The 22531-nt window shown below is 42.2% G+C and overlaps 1 protein-coding gene across 2 annotated transcripts in view; it reads left to right on the top strand.

Annotated features, from left to right (window-relative positions):
• Positions 1 to 463: 463 nt before the first annotated feature.
• Positions 464 to 22531, top strand: part of FAM83B (family with sequence similarity 83 member B) — a 73636-nt gene continuing 51568 nt past the window's right edge. For both annotated transcript variants that reach the window (XM_024216501.2, XM_024216500.2), the window contains exon 1: positions 464 to 907. In XM_024216501.2, coding sequence (XP_024072269.2) covers positions 464 to 907 — 444 coding nt within the window. The remainder of the gene's footprint in view (positions 908 to 22531) is intronic.

The following is a 22531-nucleotide window of genomic DNA, read 5'->3' as shown; positions in this document are numbered from 1 at the left end:
ATAAAGAAGCAGGAATCAGGGCTGGGGTTTTAACACTTTTAAGTATGGTCCAACAAGCATAGAGTATTGAAACAATTGACTGGAGGGAATTTACATATTCATTCTCCACACACAGAACATGTGCTGTTTATACTACAAGTCTAGGAATCAGGAAATCTCGGATGTATTGCCAGTCCTGCCATAGACTCTACATATGAACCTCAGCAAATCACTTAACTCACAAGTGCCTCAGTTTCCCCATCTGAAAAAGGGGAGAATAATACCCACTTGGCTTAGGTTTGTGAAGCTTACTTGATGAATTTTCCAAAGCACTTTGAAATCCTTAGATAGTGGAAGAGAAGGTTAAAGTATTATCATTAAAATTGCCTAAAACATTAACTGTTTTCTTTCAATTTCCTCTCAGGTACATTTCATTGGTGCATGAATGGAAATTTAAAAGGTTTGTCATTAAATATCGGTGAAAATGGAAACATCATCTATGCTTTCATCTTTACATGATGAATGCAGATCAGACAATTACATTGAACCTCATTACAAGGAATGGTATCGTGTAGCTATTGATGCTTTAATTGAAGGAGGTTTAGAAGCCTACCAAGAATTTCTTTCCAAAGAGAGATGTTCAGAGTTCCTAGCAGAAGAAGAAATTAATTATATTTTGAACACAGTTCAGAAACTTCCTCAAAACACAGTTTATTCCTCTGACAATGCTGTTGATGATACCTCTTCCTCGGGTACTTATTGGCCTATTGAATCTGATGTGGAAGCTCCGAACCTTGACTTGGGCTGGCCCTATCTGATGCCTGGAATATCTGGAGGTACAAATGTTGATCTACTTTTTCATCCACCACGAATACAGCCTTTCACAATAAAGGAAACCATTAGGAAGATGATAAGAGAAGCAAGAAAGGTAAACAGTTTAAACAATATTTATATTCAAAGACTATGGAAATAATTTGATATTTATTGAGTCTTTTTGTGCATACTATCAGTGGGAAGAAAAATCTGGCTGAAAGAAAAGTGGATGTAAATAATTATTGGATTGAGGCCTTTGATAGGCACATAAGAAATGCCTAGACAATTGATAGACCTGTTGTTTTGATCTCAGCTTTCTTATGTTGAATATAAACTGAATCTTCATATGAATGTTATAACAACAAATTTGGAACATTGGACTAGATCCTTAGCTGGTGTCATTCAGTCTAGCTCCAAGATCTATCCAATTTGTTATTTTGCTGTGATTAGGTATTCGTGTGTGCATGTGAAGTTGTCTGTCAGTCCAATTCTTGTGAAAATGTTGCTGACTTACATGTACCAGAATCATGTTTCTTGAAGCGCTCAGGAAGCAAGATTTTTGTGATTTTGAATACAACTCCTGCTTACAGTAATAGAACAGAAAAGCACAAATGAGTGTTAAGAAGAAGTGTTATATAAATATAAATTTAGGAAACAGGAAGATAGCATTTGGTCCATAAAGTCTGGTATCCTGCCTTCAGAAATTGCCAATACCTGACACATGAGGAAAAGGTGAATGTTATCTCACAAACTGTACTTAATTTAATGTGGAATGTTGGACACAGGGGGGGCGGAAATCTTTCTGCAGGGATCAGGAATGTATATCAAGAACTTTCTTGCACGCTCATCTTGCAAAACAAATAGAGGTATTATTTTAAGCCTACTAGCCTTGACTTATGACCTTTTAACTGTACATATCATATTTAGCTGAGCCATTGATCACTGTGTATGCTGCTGGAAAGCTATAGAAAAGTATTAGCACACTTTAAATTGCTTACAGTTTCAGAAGAGTCTCAATCTTGGATCAATATTTCTTTAAAATGGAAGCAAAACATACAAAGTTTACTAATTTTAAGCTGTGATATATGAGGCACCTATCAAAGCTTTTTGTAACAGAAAGCTGTATAAGCAAATACACATCTATCCAAAGAAAAGACATGACTTAAAGCCCCACACTTACCTCAGTAGTGTGGCATGGAGGGGCACTGGAAGAGTGTAGGCTCAGATTCAGCAGTCCATCCCTGTTCAGCAAACCACTTACCAAAAAGTTTCACTTTAGGCCCTGTTTCATGTACGATGTGCTAAGTAAAAACATGAAACGACTCCACATTTCTAACATTAAATTGGGTGTTTATTAAGAGAACTAGTTACAGGCATGCTGCAACTGCAGCTAGTATTCAAGCTAGGGGAATAACAAATTGGCTTTGTGCTGCCTCCTCCAAACCCTTCTCTCCTGCAACCTGTGCTCCTCCCTCTAAGTTTCCTGCAGATGGCTGCAGGTCATGGTTAAGCCTACCAAGGGCACATAAGTGTGTACTCAACTTTAAGCTCCCTCTGAAGTGCTTTGCTGAACAAACATGGGTTTAATCATGTGCTGAAATGCTTTGCTGAATTGGGGCCATAAAGAGGAAGTGGACTGGTATGGGAATGGTGAGAAAAGGCAGTTATGTGGTGGTATTTTTCTACCACTGTGGTGCTGCCACCAGTCCATCCCTACCATTTGCTTACTGGTACTGCTGCATGTTGGGAAGAAAACAGTCCAGTTGCAAGGGAGGGAAGAGTTGGTCTTCATGGCGTATTCCTTTCTGAATGAGTCAGAATACTGTATTTATGTTAATGCTCCTGTTAGCAGCAATAATTCTGCAAATTTATTCTAATCTCCTTTCCCCATTGGAGGGCCTGATCCATGAAAACCCCCTTCCCCCTAGGGAAAGCAATCGACAGCACAGTTAGCCATGCTGCCAGGACTGGCTTCCCCTTGTGGAAGGGGCTTGGAGTACCAAAAAGATATACTGACTTCTCTCTTAAGACTTGAGATTGTGAGGAGTGGCATGTCTTTTCTGTGTACGTGTTTCTTTCTGGCCTACAGTCCATGCTGCGTCCATTGGTTCTGCCCTATGCAGGGGATGCTGCCACATGAATGCTCAAAATTTTGGGCAAATATTCCTCCTCTGTGTGTTGATATGGGAAAGGTTGGATGTGACCCTTACCGTTTTTAAGGATCTATGTATAGTACTTTAGATCTCTAATACTTTATTTAAATGACTTCCATGTTAATTAACAGAATGTTTTGTAGTTGATGTTACTGATGAATGAGCAATGATAAGACAGAACATAGACTTGATTGGTTGATCGGTGCAATACCAAATAGGAAAAAATGAAGTTTAATAGCAGTCTTAAAACTGAGCCTTGTGGTGATATAGATAAGGTTCTTCACGAAGTTAACATTCGGTCTTGAAGGGGGAAATGGTATTTGTCTGGGTCTTAAAACTTTTTTTCTTGTATCTGCAGGCATGTGATTCATGCATAGTTATGCTTAAAGAAAGGTGCACTGTAGGGGAGGTACTTATAATTAGCAGCAGTACAAATGTTTTAAGTCAGTTTGTAAACATTAGAATTAAATTTTAATTTTTTTTTAAATTTTAAATATATGGAGATATCCTATTTCCTAGAACTGGAAGGGACCTTGAAAGGTCATTGAGTCCAGCCCCCTGCCTTCACTAGCAGGACCAAGTACTGATTTTGCCCCAGATCCCTAAGTGGCCCCCTCAAGGATTGAGCTCACAACCCTGGGTTTAGCAGGCCAATGCTCAAACCACTGAGCTATCCCTCCCCCCGTCTTCCCCCCCGAAATTCCAGAAAGCACCATGTAACTTGCTTGGCAGAGGTAGGTTATGTTGAGACATTTTCATTAAAAGGTGTTACTTGTCACATAATGGGGAGTGGTCAAATGAGACTGTCCTCAGGAAGGAGAATTTCATTTATAACTTGGTGATGAGGCCCCAAATGTTTCATATCTTATCTCACCCCCACTGAATTTCAGCTTTAATGGGAATAGAAGCAGACCTTAAGTGTGCAAGAGAGACTGGTGGTGGTGGTGATTGATCCATCAGATAATCTAGATTCTCTTTAAATTTTGGGAGATTTACAGGGGAAAGATTACCAAAGTTACCTTAAGGGTGAACTAATTTTTCTCAAGGATGGATGGAACAACATGTGATTTAGTAAAATAATTATATATGTTAATTTTGTCCACTGCTTTCTTTACTGAGGCATGTTTTGTAAATATAATCGCTGACTAATGATGAATCTACACTGCCAAAAGAAGAATGTCCGACGTAAGGCCACGCTATGCTAGGGGGGGAAAAATAATAATATCCATAAAAGATGTCAGAAAGGAATCTTGCCAATAATGTTTTTTCCTTATCAACTTAGCTTATTGTGAATACATTGAATTTAAAAATTAAGTTTAATTGCTACCATACTAATATGTTTCAGAGTAGCAGCTGTGTTAGTCTATATCCGCAAAAAGAACAGGAGTACTTGTGGCACTTTGGAGACTAACAAATTTATTTGAGCATAAGCTTTCGTGGGCTAAAACCCGCTTCATATTAATATGAAAACACAGGATGGTGAAATAGCCATAGTAAGAAAAAGTACAAAGCCACCTTGAAGCAGCTCCATGATTTTGAGCCTCCTCTGAAGAGAAATTGAGGATGGAGCAGGGTAGACAGGGCCTCCAGAAATAAGGCAACTGGCTTGTTATACTCATCCTTCAGAGATTTCTCAAGAATGCTGGGCTGTTTTCCAAATTCCTCTGGAGCTCAAGATGCTATAAAAGGGCTGACTCATTGCACCTGGTGGATAATATTCCCCCCCCCCCCCCAGATAATTACTCTTCTGGGCACTGGTATCAAGAAGACTACTCCTCTGTTTTGGGTCAACATGAAACTTCCTTATCTTACTGTCCAGTACCATGGGTAACTCATTAATAAAATATTCCTTCCATGAGTTCCCTATTGACATCTCTTCACAATTGCCTCCAATATTATCAGATCTGAGACTTGCATACTGTGGTGTGGCAAAGAAATGAGAAAAATACTACATTAATATATCAGGTGTGACAGTCGTTCAGAGTGTCACAGCGGGGAGGGAAGAGGACAGAGAAGTGGGTGTGAAGCTGGGAGGTGTACTTCCTGGCAATGTCTCTTCCTCTCATTTTATGAGCTTGGTTTCTATCTCCTCCCTAAATCACTCACATGTTCCTACCAAGTCTAATAGTGGACATCCAAATATTGATCAGCACCTCTTGGAAATCATTCAGATTACTTTCTACAGCATCACCTAGTTCAGACAACACCATGAGGTTTGGTTTGCACCACAAAGGGAGGATGTTTGGAAAACAATTCTCAGTGCTTACTGCAGTACTTTTAGAATTTTTGACAGCATGTAATAAGTTAAGATACACACCAGACATTGGAAACAATTCTTGAAAATGCCTAAGCATATTTTTTCTGTATTTCAAAAGATGTTTTAAAAACAGCAAGCAACCAAAACCCCAAACCTGTGCTCTTTACACTAAATTACATTTACTTACGTGAATAGTCCTATGAGCCACAATTTTCAAACATGAGTTTCTGAAATCAATGTAAGTTGTGGGGCCCAGTCCTTTCATAAGTAAGGCTACTTAATAAATTTATGTGGCCAAACTTGTGCATCAAGTTTGAAAATTTTGGGCACTACCTTCAGTTGGACTATCAATGTGAGAAAAGACTGCAAAACTGGGACCTTAAAAAACATTAAAACTGCACTGTAAAAAAGACTCTTACTAAATGTAGTGGGACTCATGGCAGAAACTTACTGACTCAGAAAGAAGTACCAACTCTGTTTGAATTTAACTCATGAAAGATACAGGTCCACACAGAAAGTAACTGCTTATGCTGTCTTCCAGCTCACAAGACTTAAAACTGATTCAGTTGCTTGGATCTAGTTATGAACCTAGAAGGAGATTGTGTGTACAATAAGAAACTAATTCTTCTTTGAGTGATTGCACATGTCCATTATGGTCGGGGATGGGAGAGAATGTGCTGCACACCTTGTACACCAGTGCTGGAGAATTTTCCCTAGCAGAACCCAGAGGGGCGGCCACACTGTGACCTGGTTTTCCTTGTGCTCTGAGCTAAGGCTATAAAGGGTAAAGCCACCATGCCCATCCTTCTTATCGGTGGTCAGAACATGCTCTTTGGTCATTCCTTTAGAGAACTTGCTGGTTTTAGTTAGTGGTACTCATTTTTGGGTCCTTAGACCTCTTTTTCGTCTGTTTTTTTTTTTAATCAATTGTTCACAATTAGTTGTCAGTGGACTCCAGGCTCTGCCTTGTACTGGAGGAACCTATGCCAAGGTCCCTTGTCTTCAAACCCTGCTTTGGGTGTCACAAACCAGTGCTTGTGAGTGACTCTCAATCTCACTACCTTGGTGAGGGTGAAGTCAGGGACAGGCATCTGATTTTTTTTTTCCAGGGGCTTCAAGACAAGAACCAAGAAGCAGAGAGAAGAACGTCTCCAGTACATCCTTGTGGAGGCCACTGCTGGCCTGGCATCAATATCAGTTCAGTTGACCAGAGGGAGTTCCTCACCATGCAGGAGTGCTCCCCTGGTCTTACCTGCAGAAAGAGGGAGGAGGATATCCTCCTCACTAGAGCACTCCTCCAAGAGGCACAAGTGCTTGGAGCACTCTCACCCTCCAAAGCCAAAGAAGAGAATGGCCTCCACATTGTTAAAGGCCTTGCTGCGGAACTCTGCAACTGCAGAAGCTGTTAGCCAGTCTGGTATTGAAGATAAAGTGTGCCTTTCAGCCCACTGCTCCCTGTTGATGCAGAGATAAAGTTTCTTGACACCTTAAATGACTGCTTCTTGGAGCAACTAGTCCTAGAACCCACAAGAGGAGAGGCAATTCTTGATTTAGTCCTAAGTGGAGCTCAGGGTCAGGTCCAAGAAGTGAATATAGGTGGACTGCTTGGTAATAGTGACCATAATATAATTAAATTTAAACATCCCTGTGGTGGGGAAAACACCACAGCGGCCCAACACTGTAGCATTTAATTTCAGAAAGGGTAATGACACAAAAATGAGGAAGCTAGTTTAACAGAAATTAAAAGGTACAGCACCAAAAGTAAAACCCCTGCAAGCTGCATGGAAACTTTTTAAAGACACCATAATAGAAGCTCAACTTAAATGTATACCCCAAATTAATAAACATAGTGAGAGAACCAAAAAAGCGCCACCATGGCTAAACATCAGAGTAAAAGAAGCAGTGACAGGCAAAAAGGCATCCTTTAAAAAATGGAAGTTAAATCCTAGTGAGGAAAATAGAAAGGAGCATAAACTGGTAAATGAAGTGTAAAAATATAATTAGGAAGGCCAAAAAAGAATTTGAAGAACAGCTAGCCAAAGACTCAAAAAGTATTAGCAAAAAAATTAAGTACATTCGAAGCAGGAAGCTTGCTAAACAACCAGTGGGGCCACTGGACGATCAAGGTGCTAAAGGAGCACTCAAGGATGATAAGGTCATTGCGGAGACACTAAATTAATTGTTTGCATCGGTCTTCAAGGTTGAGGATGTGAGGGAGATCCCCAAACCTGAGCCAATCTTTTTAGGTGACAAATTGAGGAACTGTCCCAGATTGAGATGTCATTAGAAGAAGTTTTGGAACAAATTGATAAACTAAACAGTAATAAGTGACCAGGACCAGATGGTATTCGTCCAAGAGTTCTGAAGGAACTCAAATGTGAAATTGCAGAATTACTAACGGTGGTTTGTAACCTATCGTTTAAATCAGCTTCTGTACCCAATGACTGGAAGAGAGCTAATGTACCGCCAATATTGAAAAAGGGGTCTAGAGGTGATCCTGTCAATTACAGACTGGTAAGTCTAATGTCAGTACCGGGCAAATTAGTTGAAACAATAGTAAAGAATAAAATTGTGAGACGCATAGAAGAAAATAGATTGTTGGACAAAAGTCAACATGGTTTTTGTAAAGGGAAATCATGCCTTACTAATCTATTAGAGTTCTTTGAAGGAGTCAACAAACATGTGGACAAGGGGGATCCAGTGGACATACTGTACTTAGATTTCCAGAAAGCCTTTGACAAGGTCCCTCACCAAAGGCACTTACATAAATTACGGTAAGTTGTCATGAGATAAGAGGGAAGATCCTTTCATGGATTGAGAACTGGTGAAAAGACAGGGAACAAAGGGTAGGAATAAATGGTAAATTTTCAGAATGGAGAGGGGTAACTAGTGGTGTTCCCCAAGGGTCAGTCCAAGGACCAATTCTATTCAACTTCTTCATAAATGATCTGGAGAAAGGGGTAAACAGTGAGTTGGCAAAGTTTGCAGACGATACTAAACTGCTTCAAGATAGTTAAGACCAAAGCAGACTGTGAAGAACTTGAAAAAGATTTCACAAAACTAAGTGATTGGGCAACAAAATGGCAATTGAAATTTAATGTGGATAAAAGTAAAGTAATGCACATTGGAAAAAATAACCCCAACTATACATACAATATGATTGGGGCTAATTTAGCTACAACTAATCAGGAAAGAGATCTTGGAGTCATCGTGGATAGTTCTCTGAAGACCTCCACGCAATGTGCAGCGGCAGTTAAAAAAGGAAACAGGATGCTGGGAATCATTCAAAAAGGGATAGAGAATAAGATGGAGAATATCTTATTGCCCATATATAAATCCATGGTACGCCCACATCTTGAATACTGCGTACAGATGTGGTCTCCTCATTGCAAAAAAGATATACTGGCATTAGAAAAGGTTCAGAGAAGGGCAACTAAAATGATTAGGGGTTTGGAACGGGTCCCATATGAAGAGAGATTAAAGAGGCTAGGACTTTTCATCTTGGAAAAGAGGAGACTAAGGGGGGATATGATAGAGGTATATAAAATCATGAGTGGTACGGAGAAAGTGAATAAGGAAAAGTTATTTACTTGTTCCCATAATATAAGAACTAGGGGCCACCAAATGAAATTAATGGGCAGCAGGTTTAAAACAAATAAAAGGAAGTTCTTCTTCACACAGCGCACAGTCAACCTTGCCTGAGGAGGTTGTGAAGTCTAGGACTATAACAGGGTTTAAAAGAGAACTAGATAAATTCATGGAGGTTAATGGCTATTAGCCAAGATGGGTAAGGAATGGTGTCCCTAGCCTTTGTTTGTCAGAAGGTGGAGATGGATGGCAGGAGAGAGATCACTTGATCATTGCATGTTAGGTTCACTCCCTCTGGGGGACCTGGCATTGGCCACTGTCGGCAGACAGGATACTGGGCTGGATGGACCTTTGGTCTGACCCAGTATGGCCATTCTTATGTTCTTATGTAACATAATTTGTTGGGGAAAAGTCAACATGGTTTTTGTAAAGGGAAATCATGCCTCACCAATCTACTAGAATTCTTTGAGGGGGTCAACACGCATGTGGACAAGGGCCATCCGGTGGATACAGTGTATTTAGATTTTCAGAAAGCCTTTGACAAGATCCCTCACCAAAGGCTCTTAAGCAAAGTAAGCAGTCATGCGATAAAAGGGAAGCTTCTCTCATGGATTTGTAACTGGTTAAAAGATAGGAAACAAAGGGTAGGAATAAATGGTCAGTTTTTAAAATGGAGAGGGGTAAATAGTGTTGTCCCCTAGGGGTCTGTAATGGGCCCAGTCTTATTTAACATATTCATAAATAATCTGGAAAAAGGGGTAAACAGTGAGGTGGCAAAATTTGCAGATAATATAAAACTACTCAAGATAATGAAGTACCAGGCAGTCGGCAAAGAGCTACAAAAGAATCTCTCAAAACTTGGTGACTGGGAAACAAAGTGGCAGATGAATTTCAGTGTTGATAAATGCAAAGTAATGCACTTTGGAAAACATAATCCCAACTATACATACAAAATGATGGGGTCTAAATTAGCTGTTACCACTCCAGAAAGAGATCTTGGAGTCATTGTGGATAGTTCTCTGAAAACATCCACTCAATGTGCAGCGGCAGTCAAAAAAAAAACAAACAATGTTGGGAATCATTAAGAAAGGGATACATAATAAGACAGAAAATATCATATTGCCTCTATATAAATCCATGGTACACCCACATCTTGAATACTGCATGCAAATGTGGTCGCCCCCATCTCAAAAAAGATATATTGGAATTGGAAAAGGTTCAGAAAAGGGGCAACAAAAATGATTAGGGGTATGGAACGGCTGCTGTATCAGGAGAGATTAATAAGACGGGGACTTTTGAGCTTGGAAAAGAGACGACTAAGGGGGGGATATGATAGAGGTTTATAAAGTCATGACTGGTGTGGAGAAAGTAAATAAGGAAATATTATTTACTCCTTTTCATAACACAAGAACTAGGGGCCACCAAATGAAATTAATATGCAGCAGGTTTAAAACAAACAAAAGGAAGTATTTTTTCACACAACACAGTCAACCTGTGGAACTCCTTGCCAGAGGATGTGAAGGCCAAGACAATAATAGGGTTCAAAAAAGAACTAGATAAATTCATGGAGGATAGGTCCATCAATGGCTATTAGCCAGGTTGGGCATGGATGCTGTCCCTAGCCTCTGTTTTCCAGAACCTGGGAATGGGTGACAGGGGATGGATCACTTGATGATTTCCTGTTGTGTTCATTCACTCTAGGGCACCTGGCATTGGCCACTGTCGAAAGACAGGATGCTGGGCTAGATGGACCTTTGGTCTGACCCAGTATGGCTGTTCTTATGTTATGGAAGTTACTGAGCCAAAATTGGTGTGTTGGATGTTAAGCCTAACTGGTGGACAAAATGATGAGGGGATGGGCTATTCCATCCATCACTCGCTTTTTGAGTCCTTAAAAGAGAGAGATTCTGTGGGGAAAGTTTAAAAGAACAGCAAGACAACAAAAGGCTACTGGAATGAATGTCAGCATCATGGCTGCCACCCCTACTATTTTCAGGGACCCCAGACCTTCATCATCCTGATCCTGAGAGGTGTCCTGACCAGAATGGGCCAGAAATAGAGGTACTCAGATGACCTTGCCATCTCTGACGGTTCCAGCTGAATCCCAAACCACACCTGGGATGACAGTTATTACTCATCTTGAATACTGTCGAAGAGACTGTCAAACAAGGGGGGGGAGGGGAGTTCCATCTAAAGGGAAAGGGAACAAAAATGTTGTTTAAATGAAAGCCTTACTTAAAAGATTTGAAATGTATTAACTGTTTTTCCTTTTGTTCTTTATCTTTAATAAAAAGGTTAAAATGACTTTTAATTGTGTATTTGTCATGGTGCTAAGCAGGCTAAGGTCTCTGCATACTAAACCCCGAAGCTTGTTTAACACTGTTTAGTGTTGGACAGTGACTGGATTATGTTAACACCTTTAGCCCATATAGTCCATCTAAATTAATACATCAGGCCCATCGCATGTTGGTTTCCACATCAGGATCTGCTACACTGGCAATAACATCAGGTCTGGTACTGCTTCCAGTAATCTCGATGGCAGCTCCAAAACCAATGACAACCCCTCCACTGCAGTGCACAGTGCTGATAACTAGGAAGCCCCCGATGTTATCACTGAAACTGCAGACCCATCATAGATCACAGGACTGATCTCTTGCGATGCCTGCTGGTACTGTTCCACCCTGGCCCTTGGTACTCACACTCTTCCTCAGAGGCTGAAGTCTCCCACTTCGTGGAATCCAGAGCTTCCTCCAGGGATCATCCCTGCTCTTGTAGGACTAATTCTGACAAGAGCAGATTGAGAGAATGCAGTGCCACAATTGGCCTCTGGTACCATACCAACCCTATTATAGGCCCTACTGGGTGACATGCAGGATGCCTCTGGCATCTAGATCCTCATCTACTGCACTACAGAAATCAGTCACTGAGAAGAGAAGTCTCCCCACCCAGTCACAAAAGACCATCCAAAGTCAGTACCGGGCAACTGCTACATTACAGAAACCTACTCTTGATGGAGGAAGTTTCTCCACATGGAACTGATAGACTAGTCGATGTTGGTGTTGAGGATTGGCATTGCCAGTGCAAGACCATCCTTAGGAGGGTTCTAATCTGCTTCTTCCAAACACCTTGTCCTCTTCAGTGCTTGAGGCCCTGGTATGGAGGTAGTCTTCTACAGATGGAGCTTATGGAGAAAAATCCCCCCAAATCAGGCACTTTATACCTAGCTACATCAACGAAAGTTGCTCTCCCAGGTAGTGGTGTTAGTAATTGAAAGACACCACCAAGACAGAGTGAAACTGACTCGCAAAGATGCACAAAATTGGCCCTTTTTGGTAGAAAGATTTATTCAAGTGTGGGGTTAGAACTACACATAGCAAATCATCAAGCCCTTTTGGCCTGTGTTGATTATTCCAGTTGGAATGAATTGGCCAAATTCCTTAACAAGCTGTCAGAGGACTCCCAAGGGTGACTTCTGGTCTTTCATGGTGGACAGGTGGGTAGTTGCAAGGTCCACACTGCAGATTCAGCTGCCAGAGTCATGGCAACAGCAGTAACCATGCACTGCTCATCATTGCTCCAGTGGTCAGAGGTATGACAGATCACTGAAGATCTCCTCTTTGAGGGTTGTGCCTTATTTTCCTCAAAGGTGGATGAAGCCCTGCATACATTAAAAGATTCGAAGGAAATGCTGAAATCCCTGGGTCTAAATATATGCACCAAAGAACACACTTTTTTCCTCCGTTTCCTCTGAGGCAGCAGTATTACATGCCTAAACAGGCACACGAGTAGAGGCAGAAGCATAAACTGAAAAAGAGGAGGGCGCCAGCCATCCACCTCGGCAGCTTCTTCCAGACACCTGCACAACTGACAGCAGTCTGTTTCACTCCCTTGTGAGAATGGCATATTGCCCATACCTGACAAGTGGGTGCTAAAAGTAGTGGAATTGGAATTTACCCTGCAGTTCCTACCTTCCCCCCCCCCTTTTCAGTGGCCAATATTATGAGTCTGTACTAAGGTAAGATGTAGCCTTTACATTCTTTAGGAGACATAGAAGAATCAGGGCTGGGTTCTACTCCCGATACTTTCCATTACCCAAAATGAGAGGGTGTCCCAGGCTCATTTTGGACCTTTGAAACTTGAACAAATACATCAAGAAGCTACAATTCTGTATGGTTTCCCTTGCAACTGTTATCCCTTTGCTAGATCCAGGAGATTGGTATTCTGCCCTCAGCTTGAGGGACATGTATTTCCATATGGCAATCCACCCTGCTCACAGGAAATTTCTAAGGTTCATAGTGAATGAAAACCACTTGCAGTTCACAATTCTATCCGTCAGCCTGTCATCTACCCCAAGGTTTTTCACCAGATGCATGGCAGTGATAGCAGGACACATCTGCCCTGGAGACATGCAGTTATACCCTTATCTGGACAACTGGCTGGTGCAGGATTGCTCCCTTCAGGAGGTGGAGAGAAGTATCCATTTAATGCTCCTCCTATTTTCATGCTTAAGCATGGAAATAAACAAAGAGAACTCAATCCTCTCACCCATCCAAGAACAGAATTTATTGGGGCAGTGCTGGACTCAACACTAGCAAGAGCTTTTCTGCCACAGAGTTTTCTAGCTTTACAAAACCTCTGTATATCCTTCAAGACCCATCCCTGAACCTTGGTGAGGCATTGCCTCAGGCTCCTGGGGCATATGGTCACATGTACTTATGTGAGTTGCATGCCAGGCTTCATCTCATAGCTCAAGTCAGTTTACTGTCCTTAGATACATCAGCTGAAGACATTAGTGTGTATCCCAGAGAATTGCCTATTTTCCCTGGATTGGTGGATGAACCAAGGCATTATTTACAGGAGAGGTCCTGTTTTTACCCATCTCTTCCTTCAGTGACTTTGGTAATGGATACCCTAGCCATGGGGTGGGGAGCACATCTGGGAGATCTGCAAGCTCTAGGCTTGTGGTCCACCCACCAGGCAACACATTTTAAAGTTATGGGCAACCACCAGATCCTGCCACTAATTTCTGCATCATATACAGAACAGCAATATTCATGTACATACTGATAACATCATAGTGGTGTTCCATGTCATCAAGCAGGGGGGCACCAGATAAGAAAGCAGTCAGGCCTTGGAATTTCTGCATCTGGAATTCCCTGATTCTCATAGCATCACAGTGACCAGATTGTTCCCCTTGGATCACAAATGATCTCTCAATATGACCTTTCTAAGAGCAATATTTCAAATAGGAGAAGTCCCATCAATGGATTGATTTCTAACCTCTCAGAACAGGAAATGTTCCCTATTCTGTTCGAAGGTGGACCCTGGGATCCATCTTGAATATGTTTCTCCTTTCCCGGGATGAGGGGCCATTCTATGCCTAGCTGGCTACAATTTTTGTGTTTCACTCTTGTGTTTCTGCTAGGACTGTATTCTCTAACCACATGACTTCCAGGTTCCGTAAAGTTCTAGAAAGATTTTCCACCTATCAGAGACCTTACTCCATGGTAGTACTAAATTCAAATCCTATTTGCCCTTGTGAACTTTTAAGTCACCTGTTCATTGTTACACCTTTCAGCAAAATTGGCCTTTTAATGGCCATCAACTCATTGAGGACAGTAGGGGGGCTATGTGCCCTGGTAATAGATCCTGTATATACTTTGTTTTAACAAGGTCAAGGTACAACTTCGGCCACCAAGTTTCTTTCCAAAGTAGTATCTGATTTCCACCTCAACCATCCACATATTTGCGGATCTACTTTACAAAGCCACATGCTCATAAACATGAACAATAACTCCATGCTTTGGATGTTTACCAAGCACTGGCTTTTTATCTAGAATAGAACAAAGCCTTTTCGGGTCTCTTCCCAGCTGTTCATCTCCTATCCACAGCGAATGACAGGACTTCCTGTAACAGTGCAACAACTGTCCAAGTGGAGCACTGCTATAAGATCAATTGGAAAAGCTCTCCGTGTTAGAGCACACTCAGCCTCTGTGGCTTTTGGTGGGAAATGTTATTTTCATGGACAGATGCAGAGTAGCTAGGTGGTCTTCTGTTCACACCTTTGTTACACATTATGTAGTTGCTGCTGTATCAAGGGAAGATAAAAACATGAGGAAACCAGTTCTGCATTCCCTCCTCCAATGAAACTTGTAGCTCCACCTCCATTGGAAATTGCTCGGGAGTCACCTAATGCAGTGGTTTTCAACCTGTGGTCTGGGGTCCACAGACTACGTCTAAAGGGTTCGTGAAAGGTGACTGTGAAAATAAAGTTTCAGATCACAGAAAAGGCATTCTGTTTTTCTGATCAATCAAAAGTATGTGAATACCCGCACCTACCGGTCAAAACCCAAAGTGATGGTGTGACTGTAGAAGCCCACAATTTAGCACCCTTTCTCACGCTGTGTCAAATGCTGTGCCAAGCACATGCCACAGTTATGGTTGAATTCTGTTCAGTCAGTTTTCAGTTGAAGACTTCTATGGTAGGGGTCTGCGGACCACAGATTGAATTTCCGAAAGGGTCCACACCTCCATTTGAAATTTTTTAGGTGTGTGTAGTGAGGCAGAGTGGCCTCCCTCTGAACAGCAGAGTGAAGGACCATTATACTCCCCCCTGGAGGGCGGAGCTAAATCCACCCTGCCCCCCTCACCGGAAGTCCCAAGGCGGGACAGGGAGTATAAAAAGAGAGCCCCAGTGCTCAGTTGGGGCTGGAGCACTGGAGGGAGCAGACGGCTCTTCCAGGGAGCTGGGATCTCAACAGGATCCCAAACAAGGCCCAAGTGGAGCTGCGGCCGAAGGAGACAGACCAGTGCCCAGAGGCACTGCCAGGACCACCGTCAGATGGATGCCCTGAAGAGCTATGGGGACTGCCAGTGGCTATGTACCCCGAGGAGATGGAGGACTTTTGGACTGCAGGACCCTACACTCAGACTGTGGTAGGAAGTAGCCTAAGGGAACCAGACTCTGGTCTGGTTCTGCTGCCAGAGTGTGAGTCAGTGTGTTGTGGGATTCCCCACTGACCCAGTGGTGGAACACTCTGCCACTGATAGGGCTCTGGGCTGGAATGTGGTGGAGTCGGGTGGGCCCGCATTCCCCTGTCACCCCACCCCTGCAGTGGCAGCCTTCCCACCTGAGGCCCAAGAGGCCTGGGTTCATCTACCCGAGACGTCTACCTGAGCCAGAATGCCAGACTGCTTTGTCTGCTGTGTTTGCTCTGCACCTGCCTAAAGGGCCCAGAGCTGATAGACTATTTGTACTCTGCCCTGCCCAGGGAGCCACAGCTCCCTTATAGACTGTTAAATACTGTCAGCCCCATCCAGAAGGTGCTGGGCTATAGACTGTTTGTGGCTCTGCCCTGCCCAGAGGGCCAGAGTTTCCCCTACAAACTGTCACTTGCAGTCTCCTGGTAGTGAGGCAGAGTGGCCTCTCTCCCCCACTTGATAGCGAGGGACCATTACAGGGTCTGCAAATGAAAAAAGTTTGAAAACCATTGATCTAGTGTAATGGACATATGCAATTACTCTAGGCAATAAAAACAGTTACTCCCATTGTTGTAGTTGTGGCTGTTTGAGATGTGTTCCATATGTCCATTACACAACCTACCCTTCTTTCCCAACACATCAGAATCTATCATCTCAGTCTGGTACGAAGGAACTGAAGGAAGGGTGGGCTGGCAATGCCTTTTATACCCTTGTCTCAGAGCACAAGGAACACTGTGGCACACGTGACTGCTCCTTTGGTTACTGCCTGGGAAACTTTTCAGCTCTGGTCTTGGTGTGCCTGTCTCTCTCTCTCACACACAAATGTAATGGACAATTGCAACATTTTTCAAAGAGCAACAGTTACGAGTAGGTGAGTAACCACTTTTTAGTCATTGTTGCCTTTTTGGTTCAGTAACATATATGAATCACAGAGAGTAGATGGGCACTTCTCACATAAAAGCACTGCCCATTGAAATGTCATGGAATGACTCCCTTGTATGGGCATCAATCAGAGTAGATATAGACATAGACATAATCTATTAGTGTATTCAAATAGTCATCTGTTAGAGGCTAATAAAATACTACTTTGAATTAAACAAGGTCAACTTCTGTACGTATTTATATAAAAATAAATGTTCATACTGAGAGAGAAACTTATCACAGACTATGGGTGTGGGAGACTGGGTTGAGCAACCTTTTTCACCCTCTCAGCAATACTCTGTGCCAACCATTTTGAGTATAATTTGAACAGATACTGGAACAACGATAAACTGTGCTTGAGGCAATGCTTGTCTTAGCTTATTAATTACAAAAGTCTAACTAGATGAAAGCGATGCCATTTTAATGGTTCATAAAATTTAGAGAAACATGCTTAGTTTTCCAAAGAACAATACATAAACAAGTTAATCAACTGACTGACTGAAAAAGCCCCCAAATGGTTTGAACCAGTATTTATTAGGTAAGGTAATCTTTTACCATATTGATGATGATAGACACAAATTCTGCCTTCCCTTACAACTGCTACTGATGTCCAGTGCAGTTGAAGGGGTGTAAGTGAAGGCAGAATTCAGCCCTGTTAAAATGTTTCAGCAAGTATTGAGTTTCAACAAGTGCTCTGTGGAGTCAGCTGCTTTGAAACAAGCATATTAAAAGTTGCAGCCATCATTCCTTTCACCTGTTCTCCTGTAAAATGATTTATGATTATTTAAAAATTGGCAAAGCAGTCATGCCTGTAGCTTTCAGGCAAAATTTTGTATTGCCACCTTTTGATAAGAGGTTGCGTTACCACCTGCATTTAACGCCTTAAATGCTCTGCTGCTGTGGCTCACAGCCTGGACATCAGCAGACAAGGATGCAGTTCCATGAGTGTCTGTGTGCTGTGCACCCTTGGTTCAGCACCCTCACCCTGGCAGCCTTCCTGCAACACAATGGCCCCCCTGTAATCTCCACCTGCCTTGGTTACTACTTGCACAGTGACCCTAGTCCCAGGTTTCCCCAAAAACATCTGCCCTGGAGTGTCCAACCCTTTCCTGGAACACTCAGAATCATAGGCGCCAACTTTCTCCGGCGCGTGTGGGTGCCTGTGCCCCTTCACCCCTTTCCCTGCCCCGACTCCATCCCATCCCTGCCCCTGGCCCCGCCCCCATTCCCACCCCATCCCCAAAGTCCCCGCCCTAACTCCACCCCCTCCCTGCCCCTATTGGATCCCTTCCCCAAATCCCTGCCCCGCCTCTTCCCCCAGCGCACCACGTTCCCCCTCCTCCCCCTCCCTCCCTGCCCCGCGAATCAGCTGTTTCGCGGCGCAAGCGCTGGGAGGAAGGAGAAGAAGCAGGACGCCATGGCGCGATCACGGAGGAAGCAGAGGTAAGCTAGAGTAGGGGGGTGGATCGGGGCCACAGGGAGCTGCCAGTGGGTGCTGAGCACCCACAGAGTCGGCGCCTATGCTCAGAATTAACAAGGGTTCTGTCTCCTTTAGAGAGACAAAAGCACAGTTTATTACTATAACTGGAGTTAAGAATCACTTCTCTCCTAACCCAGCACTGGGTTGGTTTAGATTAAAAGTAAAACAAGTTTATTTAATCAAAAAGGAGACTCATAAAAAGAGAGTTTTTAACTGAGTTCATGTACAAGAGATGAAGACAAAGTGGTTACAAGCAAATAAAAGTAAAATATACTTTCTAGTGGCTAATACTTCACTCAACAAGTTACAGCCTTGGTTCAAGGGAGATTTCTTATCAATCTTTTTTTCTTTCCGGCCATGGCTGACTTTCTGTCAGTCAGGACCTTCCACTGAAGTGCAAGGTGCTAGTCTCCATTCTCTTCTTAAGTGAAAGACTTTTGCCTTGGCAAGGTTTTTCACTTATATTTAGTTCCCAGCGACTTCAACCTCCTCTGTTGAAGGACCCAGCTTTATCACCTTGCAAGAGCTCCTGCCCCTTGTGTCTGTCCAGTAGTGGATGCCAAGATGGCTTCTTCTATTGCTTTTTTGCACACTCACTGTTTTGTCCCCAGACCATGACCCCATGCTGTTCTTCCCTTCCTGTGAACTTTCCATCCCACTGCTGATTCGTATGTTAATAGGGCTTCATTTTTTTTTTTTGGTCACACATTGTTTAATTTCATTGGAGACGGGTAGACAGCTGCCTTCCTTCCGGTCTGGGAGAGAACCTGTCTCTCCCTTGTTTGGTCACAGACGTTAAAGCATAATATCAGTGAGTGTATATATAATTCCATATATTGTGTTAATACACACATTCTACAATGATCCTAATCACCAGTTTGTCATTAGCTTTCACAAAAGACCTTACCTGATATACTTTTATAATACAGTAATAGTGCATACAATCAATTATTCAGTTACTTATCATTTCAGGTTCAGCTCCACGGTCTACATAGTCCAATAAACCATTTGAAATGTATTCCCAGAGGGAGAAAAGCTATGTGGTCTGTGAAGACTTCATGCTGGTTTCTTCTCCTCTGGTAATAGTTGAGTCATTACCTCTTCCCCTTGTTAGCTTGATGACTTTGTTTACCTTTTAATGTAAATGCACTTTCATTGTCTCTGCCTGACAACCAGCCAAGCAAATACACATCCCATTGTCTAGGGCAGACTGCACTTATGCATTGCTTACCAAGCACATTATAAGAATATAATTCTAGCACAAATCCATAACTTTTTGTACACAACTCACACATACACTTCAGAAGAATATTAATAAAGTAAGTTATTAGTTGTCCAATGACATATTACATGCCACCTTTTGGATATATATCATGACAACAGTGTGTTAGGTGTAGTGAGCATGTCAGGCCTGCCAAGAGCTGCTAGCACAGAGTAGTGAACCACCATTGGGCCTCTGTGTCATAGCAGGGACTACACTTTGTTCTATTTTTGCACAGTGCCTAGTACAATGGGGCTATTTTAATAACAGGCCATTGACTGCAGTACTGGTCAGAAAGGGGCCGAGTCTCCACTTGGAACATCTATATGAATCCCAGTGCCAAATTCCGCAGGCTCTATTCAGTTTTTGAGAATTCCTCTAGTCTCTCTAGGCATTAGTCTCTCTAGTTTTGTAGCCATAGTACTTTTGGGGAAAGGTTTTCACTGCTACTCTGTCCCTCAGGTGTAAAGTTAGTTTCATTCTACTGTGGAAAGAAAGTATTTTCAGGCATTCAGTCAGCGTTGATTTGTTTTGGAAATTTATATTGCATTATCTACTTACCTGACAAAAAATTTAAACAGCAATAACAAGATAAAAATGCAGTGTATACAAAGCAAATACTAATGGAGAAATTTAGTAAAATAACTCTATTCTTATAGCTGACCAGCCAAATGGATTTTTTTCCAATGTGAAATATGTGGGTCATGCTGACTTGGTCGCAAATATACAATTTTCTCAAATATTAGCTGAATTAGGTATATTATATGACCATATTGATTCAGCCAGTTTTTTTGGGGGGAATTAATGAATGAACCCATTTTGTATGATTGATTGATTGATTGATTTTATTCAGGTTTTTTTAATATGTAATTGTAACCCTAGGGATGTTTCCTCCAGAACAGGGTTGAACCACATTAATATCCTGGTAATTCCGTCATTAGGTAGAAGAGATTTGGGGTTGCAAACTGGAGAGGGATTCTATGGCTTTCCAGTCCCAGGGCTCATGGGGATCTCTGGGGAAGGCAAACACCAGATATGTGGAGTCAAGAGGTGGCAAGATGAAAGGGATGGCTGGAGTGAAGTGATTTAAATAATTAATTGACATAACAATTTAAATCACTTGATTTTTTTTTTAAAGTCACTGCTTTCAGTCAGGTTGAGACTTTGTAAAACTAATTTGAAATGTATGCTATTGCTACTTTAAAATTTTAACGAACTAAATTATAAATGATGCTATTTTAACTGCCACTATTAGTAGAGTCTCTTATTTCAATTTTACAAAACTATAATATATAGAAATTTAAGGCTCTGATCATGCAAACAGCTAAGCAGATATGTGACTTTGTTCGTATGCATAGTGTCATTAACTGCAATGGCACTACTCATGCTTAAAGTTAAGCATGTGCACAAATATTTGAAGGAGCAAAACTGATTTATTACATTCTCATACATATGATCCTGCTACAGAGATGTTCTTAACTCCTAATTGTTTTTAGGTAATTTGCTCAAAGCTATATTCTTCTATACAGAGAACACTGTAAGAATTCCAGTGGAGGTGGTACATAGGTTGATGTCAAATTGCAATTCAGGACTCTGCTCAGTAAAAGAAAAATAGACTTGCCATTGACTTCAAAAGGGCCAGGATTTCACCCCTCAGTATATTGCTGAAAATAAAATACAATAATAATGATGAATATTAATAATAAGCAGAGATGTTACTCTTAAGTAAAAATGAAGGGCCATATATTCAAAAATACTCCGCTCCTATCGCTCTTAAAATCTTACCCTAAATTACTTACCTTAGAGCAGCGGTTCTCAAACGCTGAGTCGGGCCTCCCAAGGGAGACGTGGGAATGTGTCAAGAGAAATGCGAGTTGTGGGGTTTTTTTTTGCTTTGTTTTGTTTTTAAGAGCTCTGGCTATCAGCCCTGGATGGCTGGGGCTCATGCAGAACAGCTATGCACACCCAAGAGCTGGGGATAAAGGTGACAGCTGGAGCCCCACCACCTGGGCTCAGGCTCTCGTTTCCTCCCCGCCCCCCCCCCCCAAATCCCTCACAGGGAGGCAGCCCAGGCTCAGGTTCTCCCCCCAAACACATTGCCTCACCAACCCTGGGGTGGTAGCAGCAGCGCACAAGTAAGGGTGGCAATGGGGTGCTAAGTCTGCTGTGAAAAGTGATATTGATGAATATCACTTTTAACGTTGCTGCCCTTCCTTGTGGGCTGCTACTGGCATGGCGCTGCCTTCGGAGCTGGGCACCCAGCCAGCAGCCACTGCTATCCGCTCTGCCTTCAGAGCTGGGCGGAGGTATGTGTTCTTGGGGGGGGTAGAGGAGGCATAAATAAATACAGACACAAAGAAGTGGTCCTTGATCAAATAAGTTTGCCTTACAGGGGAAACAAATTATGGCTTTCAGGGCAATCAGATATTGTAACAGGGCCTGATCGTGCAACTCTTACCAGTGTGAGTAATCCCTTTTGATTTTAATGGGATTACCCACCTTAGTAAGAGCTAATCAAAATAATGATTTTAAAGTCTGGTTCATACATTTTGAAATCACACACATTAGTTCTTTTTCTGTGAAGAGTCAGTAAGTCAGTTTAATTTGCAACAATAATATTTAACTGAATAATTATAGAAGTGGGACAAACCAAACGTATTATCATCATCATCCTGATCACTTTTTCTGTACTTTTGCATCCATTTCCCCATACCATTTTACCTTTTTATACGTACATGCAGCAGCTAGTACATTGTGGACTTGATCCTGACTGGGGCCTTTAAGTGCTACTTTAATTAGAACAGAACATAAGAATGGCCATACTGGGTTAGACCAATGGTCCATCTAGGCCAGTATTCAGTCTTCTGACAATGACTAGTGCCAGGTGCTTCAGAGGGAATGAACAGAACAGGTAATCAAGTGATCCACCCCTGTCGCCCATTCCCTGCTTCTGGCAACAGAGGCTAGGGACACTTCAGAGCATGGTTTTGCATCCCTACCCATCCTGGCTAATAGCCATTGATGGACCTCCATTAACTTACCTAGTTCTTTTTTTAACCCTGTTATAGTTTTGGCCTTTACAACAAACATCCTCTGGC

The sequence above is a fragment of the Terrapene carolina genome, unplaced genomic scaffold, assembly GCF_002925995.2.
Source record: "Terrapene carolina triunguis isolate 2854851 unplaced genomic scaffold, T_m_triunguis-2.0 Scaffold42, whole genome shotgun sequence".
NCBI classification, from domain to species: domain Eukaryota; kingdom Metazoa; phylum Chordata; order Testudines; family Emydidae; genus Terrapene; species Terrapene triunguis.
Note: the sequence above shows the minus strand (reverse complement) of the source record. Positions and strands in the feature narration are given on the sequence as shown.